Source organism: Eleutherodactylus coqui, chromosome 9 (genome assembly GCF_035609145.1).
Source record: "Eleutherodactylus coqui strain aEleCoq1 chromosome 9, aEleCoq1.hap1, whole genome shotgun sequence".
Lineage (NCBI taxonomy): Eukaryota > Metazoa > Chordata > Amphibia > Anura > Eleutherodactylidae > Eleutherodactylus > Eleutherodactylus coqui.
The window spans coordinates 113,124,914-113,137,556 of NC_089845.1; the positions used below are offsets into that span (position 1 = coordinate 113,124,914).

General features: G+C 39.8%; 1 protein-coding gene across 1 annotated transcript; it reads left to right on the forward strand.

Moving 5' to 3' along the window:
- Positions 1-683: 683 nt before the first annotated feature.
- Positions 684-12,255, forward strand: GEM (GTP binding protein overexpressed in skeletal muscle). The gene is made up of 5 exons (XM_066578338.1): positions 684-809; positions 2,451-2,787; positions 6,766-6,842; positions 7,455-7,659; positions 9,102-12,255. The coding sequence occupies exons 2-5, from the start codon at positions 2,460-2,462 to the stop codon at positions 9,377-9,379; spliced, it is 888 nt and encodes a 295-aa protein (XP_066434435.1). The 5' UTR covers positions 684-809; positions 2,451-2,459; the 3' UTR covers positions 9,380-12,255.
- The last annotated feature ends 388 nt before the right edge of the window (positions 12,256-12,643 follow it).

The window sequence follows — 12,643 nt, forward strand, 5'->3', positions numbered from 1 at the left end:
TAGATGGGTTGCTAAGTTTGCAGTTTTATGGCTCTTTATCTGGTCAATTTTTTTATTGCAGTCCTAGCCAGACAGTTATCTGCAAGTTCAGTGGTTCGGGGGCTAAAGATAGTTTGATTGCTGATAGAGAGCAAGATAGTCTACAGATGTATGAGGATGCAGACAGTGTACCCTGGAAATTATACCCCAGGTAACCCTCTTTCCCATTAACCAATGCATGCAGTATCCCAGAAGAACTTAAGATATATATATATATATATATATATATATATATATATAGTGCTCTGGAAAACTATATTCGATTTTAGCAATTTTCCTTTAACCAGTAGTTCCTTATCTCATATGATCTGACGTTTGCTTGCATTTATAATTCCCTTGCATTGCATTCTGTCACAGGAGGCTAATGACTGGGATTTTTGCAATCATGTGATTACAATTTGGAAAAATAATCTTGCAAGATTAGCTTACTGGAAAGCTTAAAAAAATACATGAAATGAAACTGATAAACAGGAATGATTGGGATTAAATCCATGTATTATCCTGACAGCTCACTCGGCAGCTCTCCACCGCTGCTACTTTCTCTCTGTGGTGGGCTGGTCCTGCAGTTCCAGAGACAGCTGACATCACGGAAAAGACCCGTCTCTGTACAGTTGTGCTTAATATAAACCAGAAGAGCTGAAAAAGACTTTGAGAAAGACAGAGCACAATAACAGAGAGGACTTAATCCATCTGCTTCACCCAGAGTCACTCTATCTGCAGAAGGCACATCTGAGTTTGCAGAGACTTTGCTGCAGACAAAACTTTTACTGGTAAGTTTTCTATCTTGCAATAAAATATTTAAACCAATAAGAAAGCCCAAGGGCTAGTAATACAATATATATAATTATCATCATGTCATTCTTCTATAGTCACTAATGCAAATTTATCACCCTTGCAGAACAATTTCTTAAAGAACAAGTTATTTAAGTGCATTATAAGTTCAAAAATAAATTATTTTGGACAGATGTTATTTTTTAAATGTAACACAATAGTTTTGTGTGATTTTAAGGATTTAGTTGAATGCATGTAGCAGAGATGAATATGGCATTAAACAGTCTCTTTGGTTCATTGTAATAACTTCTGCTAGACTGATACAATAAGGTTATCTGCCTGCAGATATATTTACCACATTGTGATATATACTTTATATATAATGTATTGTTTTGTTTTATATGATTGTGTCAGATTTAGCTAAATCTGCAGAAGTCACAAAATATCAAAAGCATCATTGAAATGATATGGATGAAGATATCATTCTGCAGTATGAGGGCTATTTAAACTAGATGTACATTATAGTTTGAGGAGCTTGGTTGTACTTACCAAACCGCTGGATACTTGCAAACCTCTTCTTTAGACAATTAAGACTGCTTTCATATCTGCACTCGGGGTTCCAGTTTTCTGCTCCGTTTGGGGAGCAGGAAAGGGGAATCCCTGCGGCCGAATGGCTTCATCTTATGGTGGACCCGAACAGTGCCGAACGGATCCCATTAACTATAATGGGGTCCGTTCGCTGTCTGCTCAGCTGCCCAGCTTTTAGCTGGAAGAGAAAGCGTTGCATGCAGCGTTTTTTCTTCCGGTATTTCGTGCATGGATCTGCATTGTAACCTTCGACCGGAGGTTCCAACAGAGATGTGAAACTATCCTAATATAGTATAGTAAAAATATAGAGGTAGACGAGCTGTTTGTCATTTTGCGCAAATATTTGCAATGTATTTTCTATAGTTTAACATAGGACTGCAAGTAAACCTATACCTCTCAAGATTAACAACCAGATCTTTAAATGACAAGACCAGCTCTGCTACATCTGTATAGTATTTTGAGAGCTGTGACTCTTTAAGGACTTTTATAGTTCAATCTCTGATAAGATTTGTTTTTTATGCATTTACTGGCTGTCAAGAATGGACTGATTTGTATTAACCGGCTGTCACTCAGCAATAGACACTGGGCTGATGATCTTACTAAACATGGTAGTAGGATGAGGAGATGTAGAAAGTATTCCACATCCAAGAGGTACACATCACAGATACTGCTCCAGGGCATGTTTAGACAATTGGGGCTAACCTGTTTGGCTGCAGTGATTTGTTGTCTTAACAGGCATTGAATTTATGAACTTTTTCCAATGTGCCCCTAGTGGACTTTCTGTGTAATTACAAGCTATGGAATCAATGGCTGCTACTACTCTGCACAGCCAAAGATTTGCAACAACTAGACAGTGAAAATTTTGAGGCTAGGTCAAAGCTTTATATTTTGTAGAATTCTGTTGCTCGTTTCATGCTGATTGTTCAGGACAATATGTCTTATGTATAGATTTTGGAGCAATCCTAATATGAAAAAATGGCACCTCACAAGTCTTGCTATAAATCCATGTAGAATACAAACCATATAATCTTCATATCTGTTTCCATCTGAAGGGAGACGAGATGACACTCAACGTGACTATGCGGCGCAGCAGCACTACAGTGCAGAATCAGCAACGCTGGAGCATACCAGCCGATGGAAGGAACATTCAAGTCCAAAAAAATCCCAAAGTCCACCTTAATCGAAACTACACTATAAATAATGGAGTGAGACCAGACGAGTACTACAGATGTAGCTCTTCCTCAGACTCATCAGACTCCGTAATCTCCTCCGAATCTGGCAATACTTATTACCGTGTGGTGCTCATCGGGGAACATGGTGTTGGCAAGTCTACCTTGGCCAGCATATTTGCCGGTGTTCCAGATACTTTGGACAGTGAAATGTTGGGAGGTGGGTTTTCCTTATATGCCTAATTTTATTTTATTTGCTATAAAGTATGAAGTGGTACAGAGTGACATCACAGAGTACAGCTAGTTAGTATATAACTGCACTAGGCATAGTTATGTACCATGTGAACCCATTAGTTGATTGAATGTCTGATCTCCAGGAAGTTCTGTAGGCCCCTGAGTTTAGACATTGCCACTTACATCCTGGGTAACAATTGATTGAACAGGGTGAAATCTAGCCTTTCTCCAGATGTCAGGTGGACCATCAGGCAGTCTTAATCCTGCCAATATTGGTGGACTCCACAGACAACCCCCCTCCCTGTGAGTAACCAGCTTCATACTGTATGAATGAACTTACAATCTAGGAAACAATTCACTAGTTTCTAGAAAAGTTCAATTGCTGTCATTGCCACATAGATAGAAGCATGTATTAGTAAGCCTCCATTCTCATGCCCTCTCTTACCATCCATACCTTATCTGCAGTTAGTTGGTGGAGGCAAGTAGGCACATAGGCTTATGCTAGTCATGCCAATAGTACCAGCTCCCTTTATTGCTACTCCTCTCAGTTTATACATAGGCCATACACAGGGGGATTTTGTCGGACTCCATCAATGTCAGCAGCCATTGTCACCAATACAGGAAGTCATTGTAAGCAGGGAAGTAGAAAGCACCAATGCTGCTAATTAGTTTTAAATGAACGAAAACAGTCGGACCCTGTTTTGGGTCACACTTTGCTAAAACTTTGGTTCAGCACAAACCCACACTGAGCTTTTAACAAACTTCTCTCCAAAACAGGGTTCTACTGGTTCGGTTCGTTCAACACTAGTCCTGAACACCGGTGTATAACACTGTCCAAGAGCCATAAAACCCCTGTGTAATGCTCTTAGAGTGTTATACAGGGGTTTTATGATTTTTAGACAGGGTTATACATCAGTTTTCAGGGTTTGGGTGAATTTCTGGCTTGGTTCAAATTAATTTAGATCGAACTAACCTTTTTGCAAAAGTTCAGCAAACCGGCAGAAGTTGGCAGAACCAAACTTTTTGCAAGTTTTCAAAACTTCAGCACTACACATGCTGTCTTGGGGTCATATTTGATTCTGACCTTTCCGTCACTCTTCATATTTAGTCACTTGTTTGCTAATGTAACCTGCAGCTCAAAAACATTTGCTCACTGTGGAGATATCGAAAACTCTTACTATGACCCTTATCCACTCTCAGTTAGAATACTGCAACTCACTACTGATTGGGCTTTCCCTCTCTAAACTCTCTCCTCTCCAAACGATCCTGAATGCAGCAGCCAGGCTTATCATCTTATCAAACTGTTACAGTAATGCTTCAACCCTGTGCCAGTCACTGGACTAAAGCTTCAACCCTGCGTCAGTCACTGTAATGATGCCTCCACCCTGTGCCAGTCACCGCACTGCTTGCCCGTCAAATATAGAAAACAATTTAAACTCCTCACTCTCATCCATAAGCCCCTCCTGCTGCACCATCCTATACATCTTCACTCATCTCAATCTACCACCCTAGCTGTGCTCTCTAATCTCCTGGTGACCTGAGACTACATTCCTCTCCAATCCAGACCTCCCACCTCCAAGATTTTTCTTGAGCTGCACCAATTCTCTGGAATGCACTACCCTATAAAATAAGGTTAATTGCAAACACCATAGCTTTAAGCATATCGTAAAAACACATCTTTTTAGGAAGGCCTATCATATTCCCTAATCTAAATTCTTCTCCATCCACCCTGCTTCTAGACTGCCCCCTGTTGGGTCCTCCAGAGTGGATAAAAGGCTCTTTATAGTCAGTCACTTTCTCCACTGGCTAACCAATAAGGGTAACAAAATGAGAATTCACTGTAGAGACGTCCTCTACAGTAATTGCTGCACAACAAACTATCCATGACCTTCCTCCTCCCACCGTGGGTGGAAACAAATTTATCTCACTTATGTTCTCTAGAAAAGTGTTTACAAAAATCTTTCCACTTTTCCATACACATAACAATTTATGTTTGCAAAGACAATTATTTTCCATCCTGGCCTAAACATCATTTCATTTATTCACATTTAAAGGGACTCTCTGGTCAAAACGTCTACACCGGGTAAAGCCTAGTTTGGGCCTGAGGTGGCGGTACATGCAAAAAATATCAAAATACCATAGTGCCTCCATTTTGCTTGGAGGGCTCCTTTAATATGAAGCACTTTGCAGAAAAGTATTTTCTTTGCTTTTCACTTAACCTCCCCTTATAAAGCTGACAAAGCTTTAACTTAATAGACAACACAGCGGTTGTAAATACGCGCGGGAACATCTGCAACGTACAGCTTTAATTTGGCACCGAAGAGGTTAACAATATGCTGTGCTCTGTGAGCAAGTATTTTCCATTGCTGGACAAATCTGGAGTTTATCACCCTCCACAGTAGGAGACTTTACAAATCTTCATCCTGATGTTTTATTTCATGTGGTGGATTAATTTCTCAAAGATGTGGAAAATACGTTTTCAAACTCGTGGGAGCTTTTCCAGTTGGGGGGGGGGGCTGTAGAAACAAACAATGGTGGCTTTAGAGATAGTCCCAAGTCACATCTGGAGCTATGGAACAAATATCAAACATCTTAAAGGAACAATTGCCTAAAGCAGCTGTTGTACATCAAACTACAAGTCCCAGCAGGTCCTGAATTATAACGTATTAACAGATGGTAGGTTGTGCACCACGGCAATGAAATGGTATACAGTTAGTTGAAGGCAACCTCCCCCCAAGTTTTAGGACACGAGGACAGACTGTCCAAGGACATGAGAAGGAGGAAGAGGGGGTATATTACCTGCAGTTTTTCTTCTCTACCATCCCCCCAATCTGCCGGTTTCCTGTTTTCAGGTATCCAAAATGGTCGATACAATCTTCAGACTACCCAATCTCCACAGTATATTGGTAGTGTTAGACTACCAATGCACTGTATCTGTTCTCTGACTGGCCAGAGCTGCTCCTGTGATCAGCACTGGCCAATCAGAGAGCCGTGAACAGAGTGCATTAGGTAGTTAGAAAATTGCTGCAGCCATCAGGGATAGATGAAAACAGGGCCAGAAACTGATAGAGGGGCGACAGAGAAGAACAACTTGCAGATATAATATACCCCCTGCCCCAGGACAGATTTTATCCTGAAATCAGAGAGTCACGTTAAGTACTTTAATGACCCTCAGAGGCGTACAATAAAAGAGGGGGGTCCGATAGCAAGGAACCAACTGAGCACCCATTATAAGGTCCTGCTGTTTCCTCCCTACCATTCCATTTCAAAGACTATATCCCATATTCGTGTTGCTACCAATGCAATTCCTCTGGAGAGAGGAGGGCTGCGCAGGTCCTCGCCACCCAACAGCAAAGCGACCAACCCTGGCCCCCTCTAAGAACCCATAGTAATCAGTGGTATGTAGAGCCTTGACCACCAAAATGGTCTTCTAGAGGGTTTTTTTTTCTGAAAGAAGATGGACAATATACATAAGATACAAGGGCATTAAAAATTTATCACGGGAGATCAGGGGTGGTCTTCTGTAACTGGTGCGTTTTTGAGGAGGTTTTGTGGTATTATATTAGGGAAGTGCATTGTAAGCAATTTCCTAAATTAGAGTTAAAGTTGTGGAGATGCAAAGATAGTTACGGAAGAGCACCGTTCATAAAATACAGCATTAAATGGCTTACAACTGCTGACAGGGCTTGCAAAGAAGCTACAAAGGGGATGTATATAAGAAAATAGCTCATTATGTTATTCGCTAATATCGTTACTAGTGTATCTCTACTCTGGAGGATTACAGTGGTGTAGTTTTAGGAGTGTACTGTTACCCCCCCCCCCCCCCCCCCCCCGTGCCTAAGGTATCCAAAAGCCATACTGCTCCATAGGAAGACACCAGTATTATAAATGACTGACTCGCCATGTAAAATGGTAACACTTTCACTAACATACGGATATTTTTTTCTTTATTTTTGCCTTGCAGAAAACACATATGAAAGAACGTTGATGGTGGACGGAGAAAGTGCCACACTGATCCTGATCGATATGTGGGAGAATAAGGTATCACCGGCTGAAACATTTTATACATACAATTCCTTTACTTTAATCAGAACAAATTTGTAGCTGTCTAATTAGGGCATCATGGGGAAAACTTTATTGGGTCCCCCCAAAACCAGAGCAGCTCTGGTGGGCCTGGCTGACCATGCATTTCAGGGAAGTCTATTGATTGGGATGGCTGCCATCTAAGGCTACATTTTCCCTTCTGTCTTATTTTTTTAAAGGTGGTCTTAACGAGACATCTCATTAATGTCACCTATGAAAAATTCTAATAATAAAATATCATAAAGTATTGGCAGGGTTAGTGTAGTGGGGCAGATATTTTTTGGTTGAGCGAATAATTTTACATCTGTAAATGGTATTTATGCAGGCTGATAACAGGGTGCAAGGGAACATGGTAAAATGAAAAGTGGTGCAAGGGAACGTGGTACAAGGAAATGTGGTGCAAGGGAACCTGGTACAAGGAAAATGTGGTACAGATTTAGATTCAGATTCCAGAGGAGTGCAGCTCAGCTGTATCCACCTGTAGAGGAACAATATCTAAACCTAAAATGACTCTTCCTTGTGTCTATCAGTGATTCTAGCACTAACCATCTTGCTATGCTTTGTTTACAGAGTCAGGACAACTGGATCCAGGATCATTGCATGCAAGTTGGAGATGCCTACTTAATTGTTTACTCCATCACAGACAGAGCCAGCTTTGAAAAAGCCTCAGAGCTTCGTATACAACTGCGCCGGGCACGGCAGACAGAAGACATTCCCATTATACTTGTAGGCAACAAGAGTGACCTGGTTCGATGCCGAGAAGTCTCCATATCAGGTATTCATTGCTTGAGTATAGTTGGCCATCTGGTATAGGGGAGTGCTGTGTGATAATAAAACGGGTGAACCATGAAAAGTGGGAATGGAAGAAAGAGAAATTAGGACTGATGGCAAACAATTAGCGTAGTAGGTCAACATATGTTCAAATTTTCCTATTTGGGGAAAAAAATGTATTCCCTATTTTTGATCCAATTTCTTTTGTTTGCTCATAAAATGTTTCTAGCAGAAATATTAAAATATTTGCATTAACAAACTAAATGTATTGTTCTAGAAAGGGTCCATCTAGTTCTAGAGAGCATATTAGACTCCAGTCTTTATTATTTAATAGTTCTGATCGATGAGTCATGTTTGACCAAGTGTATCTTTCTTGCAATGTACCATAATTATCTTTTTAAAGGGGTATTCTGGGACTAGTCTATTGATTACCTATTCTCTGGATAGGACATCAATAGTTGATTGGCTTGGGATGCTGTTTGGGATCCCCACTGATCAGCTGACGGAAGAGGCCACAGCATTCAGGTGAACATCATGGCCTCTTTTCAGGCCTGCGATGCCACGTACATCAATCAAATGGGCCGAGAGCAGCTGAGTCCCATTACCAGGCACAACCACTATACAATGTATGGTGCTGTGCCTGATATGGACTGAAATTACAATGGCACTCACCAGAGTGCTGCTGTCATTTCAATAAGTTGATTGATGGTGATCCAGAGTAACAGACCCCCACTATCCTGAGCATAGGTGATCAATAGTTTGGTGCTTAAAAAACCCTTTAAGATGGCAAAGTACTAGAAAGGAGGTGAATGCGTGAAAATGCATTTTTATGACAAGGCTGAACTGGCAGAGCACAGAATAGGAGATACTGTTATAGGGACACTATATGAACCTTTGATATAGGGCATGTATCTCCATGCATATACAAAGTTTAGAAGCTTAACATATTACTTAAAGGGGTTAAAAAGCTATATTCAAATACGCTATAATGGATACTGAGTTAAGAGGGGCTTCTCTGATTCCAGACGCTCATCAGTTAGGTGGATTGGCGGATGGTTACTTGTACATACACTACACAGATAGCCAATGGATTTTAATGGGCACTCTGCAATGCCTAATTTGCCCTGTGGGGGCACTGCAGGGAAAGTGCACACTTACTGCCTGGTTCTCCCACATATTCCAGGAGCTCATTGTTCGTGTACCCTTCTAATGAAAAGAGATTGTCCAAAGTGGAAAACCCCTTAAAGTGAATTTAGTATGTGTACTACAGATATTACATTATGATATTACATTGAGTTGTGCAAAAAACCTACTTAATATTTAGCACTATGTTTCCCATTACCAGTTTGAGCTCCATTACATCTGCTCCTCTCCTGAGTATTTTGTCTATATTATAATGTAATTTTGCATTGACCCTGACTGATGACTTATGTTCTCTTATTCCAGAGGGAAGAGCCTGCGCCGTGGTCTTCGACTGCAAATTCATTGAGACATCAGCCGCTGTTCAGCATAATGTGAAGGAATTGTTTGAGGGGATTGTGAGACAGGTGCGCTTAAGGAGGGACAGTAAGGAGAAGAATGAAAAGAGGTTGGCTTACCAAAAAAGGAGGGAAAGCATCCCGAAGAAAGCTAGAAGATTCTGGGGGAAGATTGTGGCCAAAAAAAACAAGAACATGGCTTTCAAGCTAAAGTCCAAGTCTTGCCATGACCTTTCCGTACTATAGACCACCGGACTCTCTACACATCACAGACTGTGTTCTCTTGATTGGACGACACTTGGCTATTTTTGGAACCCTAAGCAATCTATATTAGATTGAATATTGCCACAATTTATCTGTGTTTTCCACAGCCATGGTGATATTTTTGAACTGTTTATAAGATGGACTTGATTTTTGCTAATTCTTAATATTTATATGCAATAAGGCCCCATGTGCCTGATTTTATACTTGTCTACTCTAGATGGTCGGTTATTGCTTTATATTGCCTTTCTTGCTGTGTATAAATGGGTCTAAGGCAGTGGTTTCCAACCTGTGGCTCTTCAGCTGTTGTAAAGCTACAACTCCCAGGATGCCCTGCCAACCACAGACCATAAGGGCACACTGGCAGTTGTAGTTTTAGAACAGCTAGAATGCCACAAGTTGGAGATTAATTGGTAACCAACAACAATTCTTTACGATATGGAGTGTATATGTCACCAATATAAGAAGGCAAACTATAACAGGGGTGTACATAATACTAGATAGATGATATATTATGATACACAAGTAGGAGAATGTAGCTAATATTTTCAACTATAGATTCAATTTAAGTAGATTTGCATGATGACTGATGCATTATGGGTGTAAAATAGGTCCAGATGGACTAGATGGAGTACCAGCATATTACTATTTGCCAGGCAATATATATACATAGACTTCTATTTATTATTTTTATGACCTAATATGACATTTTGCCAATTTTTGTAAGCTGAATTAAGAAATATTGAAGATTTCCATTAGAAATCGTAAGCTACATGCTCAAAAATACTGCATTTTTTTAAGAATTGCCCCATTATTATCTAACCAGGGTTGAAAATTCTGATTTATTTCCAATTTGTCCATATTGACTATGACTCATGACTATTTGTTAAAAATCCTATATAGTCATTCTTGGTTACATCTTTGGAAAAACTGGGTGACAATTATGTCTGCCATGACAGCTCTCACATGGGTGATTACACAGCTTTGCAAGACTTACAGGGATTGTCTGGTTGTAAACTATGGATGGCCTATCCTGAGGATAAGTCATTAATAGTAGATTGGCAGGGGTCCATTTCCTCTGCCCCCTGCCGATTAGCTGTTTACCACATTAGTGTGCTCATGCCCTGAGCTGATTTCTGAAAGAAGCAGACAGCTCCATTTTTACTGCAGTGGCTAGGCTTGGTATTGCAGGTAAAGTTTCCATTCATTTCAATGGGCACTTGGCCTGCAATACCCAGCCTGGCTTCAATAGTAAGAGTGTAGCTATCTGCTTCCTGCCGAATTCAGTTCAATACATGAGTGCAGCAGCCCAACAAATAGCTGATCGACAAGGGGCTTGGACGGTGGACCCCCACCAATCTACTATTGGTGACTTTTCTTGAGGATAGGCCATCAGTCATTTACAACTGGACAACCCCTTTAAATGTATTATATGAGATTAGAAGGAAGGCGCTATATTTCTTCAGTCAGTGTGCCATTCATGTTCATGACAATGTCTGGTATTGCAGATGTCCCATTAGCTACTCCAATATAAATACTGTATATTGATTGCTATTTGGGTGTCTGAATATTTGATGACCGTTATGAAAGTCGTATTTGTGGCTTTTTTTGGTTGTCTATTTTGGATGACACAGGGGACGGAAATCCAGAAACTATGAAATGACTGAAACTACCTTGCCATCTTAATGTTAATTAAGTTGTCAGGAATTCTATTCAAAGTTCCTTGAGTCCTCCAAAGGGAATAATTCTAAGTGCTTCCCTCCATCCACACCTAGGACATATTATCAATGAGGTTTAATAAGTTTTTGTGATACATTGTATAGGAAATAGTCCTTCAAGATAACTGATTGGTTTCAAAGTCAACTATAATAGGGTTGTCTTCGGCTGAACCTTTGAGATCTATTATTGGATCACCGTCTGACTTACAGAGGATATTCTAGTATTTTGGAGGGCCAGTCCAACCCTGGTAAATGATATACCATCCAGAATGCCTAAAAATAAGCGAACAGACTAATCATAATATATATAAAACATCAGTAAATTCAAACAGCCAGTCGGTTTTACCTCAGTTGAGTAATATGAAGACATCCAAATGGTGCAGGGCATTGGACTATATTAGTGTTGCGTGAAGTGTAATATATGCAATATGGTCAGACATGGATGATCAGGTGATATGACTTGAACGTTTTGCTCTTTTTTAGCTCTTGGGCTTCATAGATAAGTAACTTACTGTAGAAGCGTAACATTTTCATGGATAATTGAGCCAAAGTGCCTTATATTATAATCATGACAGGTCTGCCTACCAAAGAAAAGATTATACTTTTTTTTTTTTTTTCGACAGATCACATTGGAATATATTTAGATTATAAAATAACTCCACATGTAACTGCGTGGATAAAGGTTCTGTAACTTAGCAACCGCTTATATTCATACTGTAAATTGTGAACATTGCTACAAAAATATAATTTTAATCTACACAGTTGCTATGTGATTATTCGGTTCTCTTCATAGGTGCCCTCTGCGGTGCCTCTTTTATCAGTGGTTTAATTGTAGTCATGGCGTCAAACAGCCACATCGTCGGCAATCAAATTAAGTAAAAACTATAAAATCCCATGAAATGTATCCCCGTGTTTGACTAGTCATTGACGTCTTGCCTTTTGTGGTTATAAAGGTCCATTATAAAAGTTGCTTATTCTTAGCTTCTATAACAGTCTCCTTTATAACTCCCCCGCATTCTTCACTGTGGGTTGTACAGCAAATATGTATTTATTTTGTTGTTTTTTAATGACTATTTTGTTAATGCTGATTTTTTTAGATACTGATTTTTTTTACATTGTACTTTATGATATAAAATGAATAAATAAAAGATACATTTCATCATGTTTAAATGCTCACTGACTTTTCAAACAACCTATGCATATATGATAGCCAGTGCGATAACTAGCAAAACTCTCATTTACTTTAGCTAAAATGGCATTTTTGTGCTTAAAATCCCTTTAAAGTGCTAGCCACTAGGGGTTTCCCTTCCTCCTAACTTGCTGTCACTGCCTACTGTCAATTTTTTTTACTGGCACAACAGCAAGACAAAAAATGTAAGAGGAGAAAAAGTCATTATGCTGATTGGAGTTTATGAGAACATATGGGAGGGAGAAGGAGAGAAGGAACAACTCCCATAGATACTAACTACAGCTAAAAGTAAGGGATTGTTTACTGTGATTTTGCTACTGAAATAACACCTACACTGCTCAG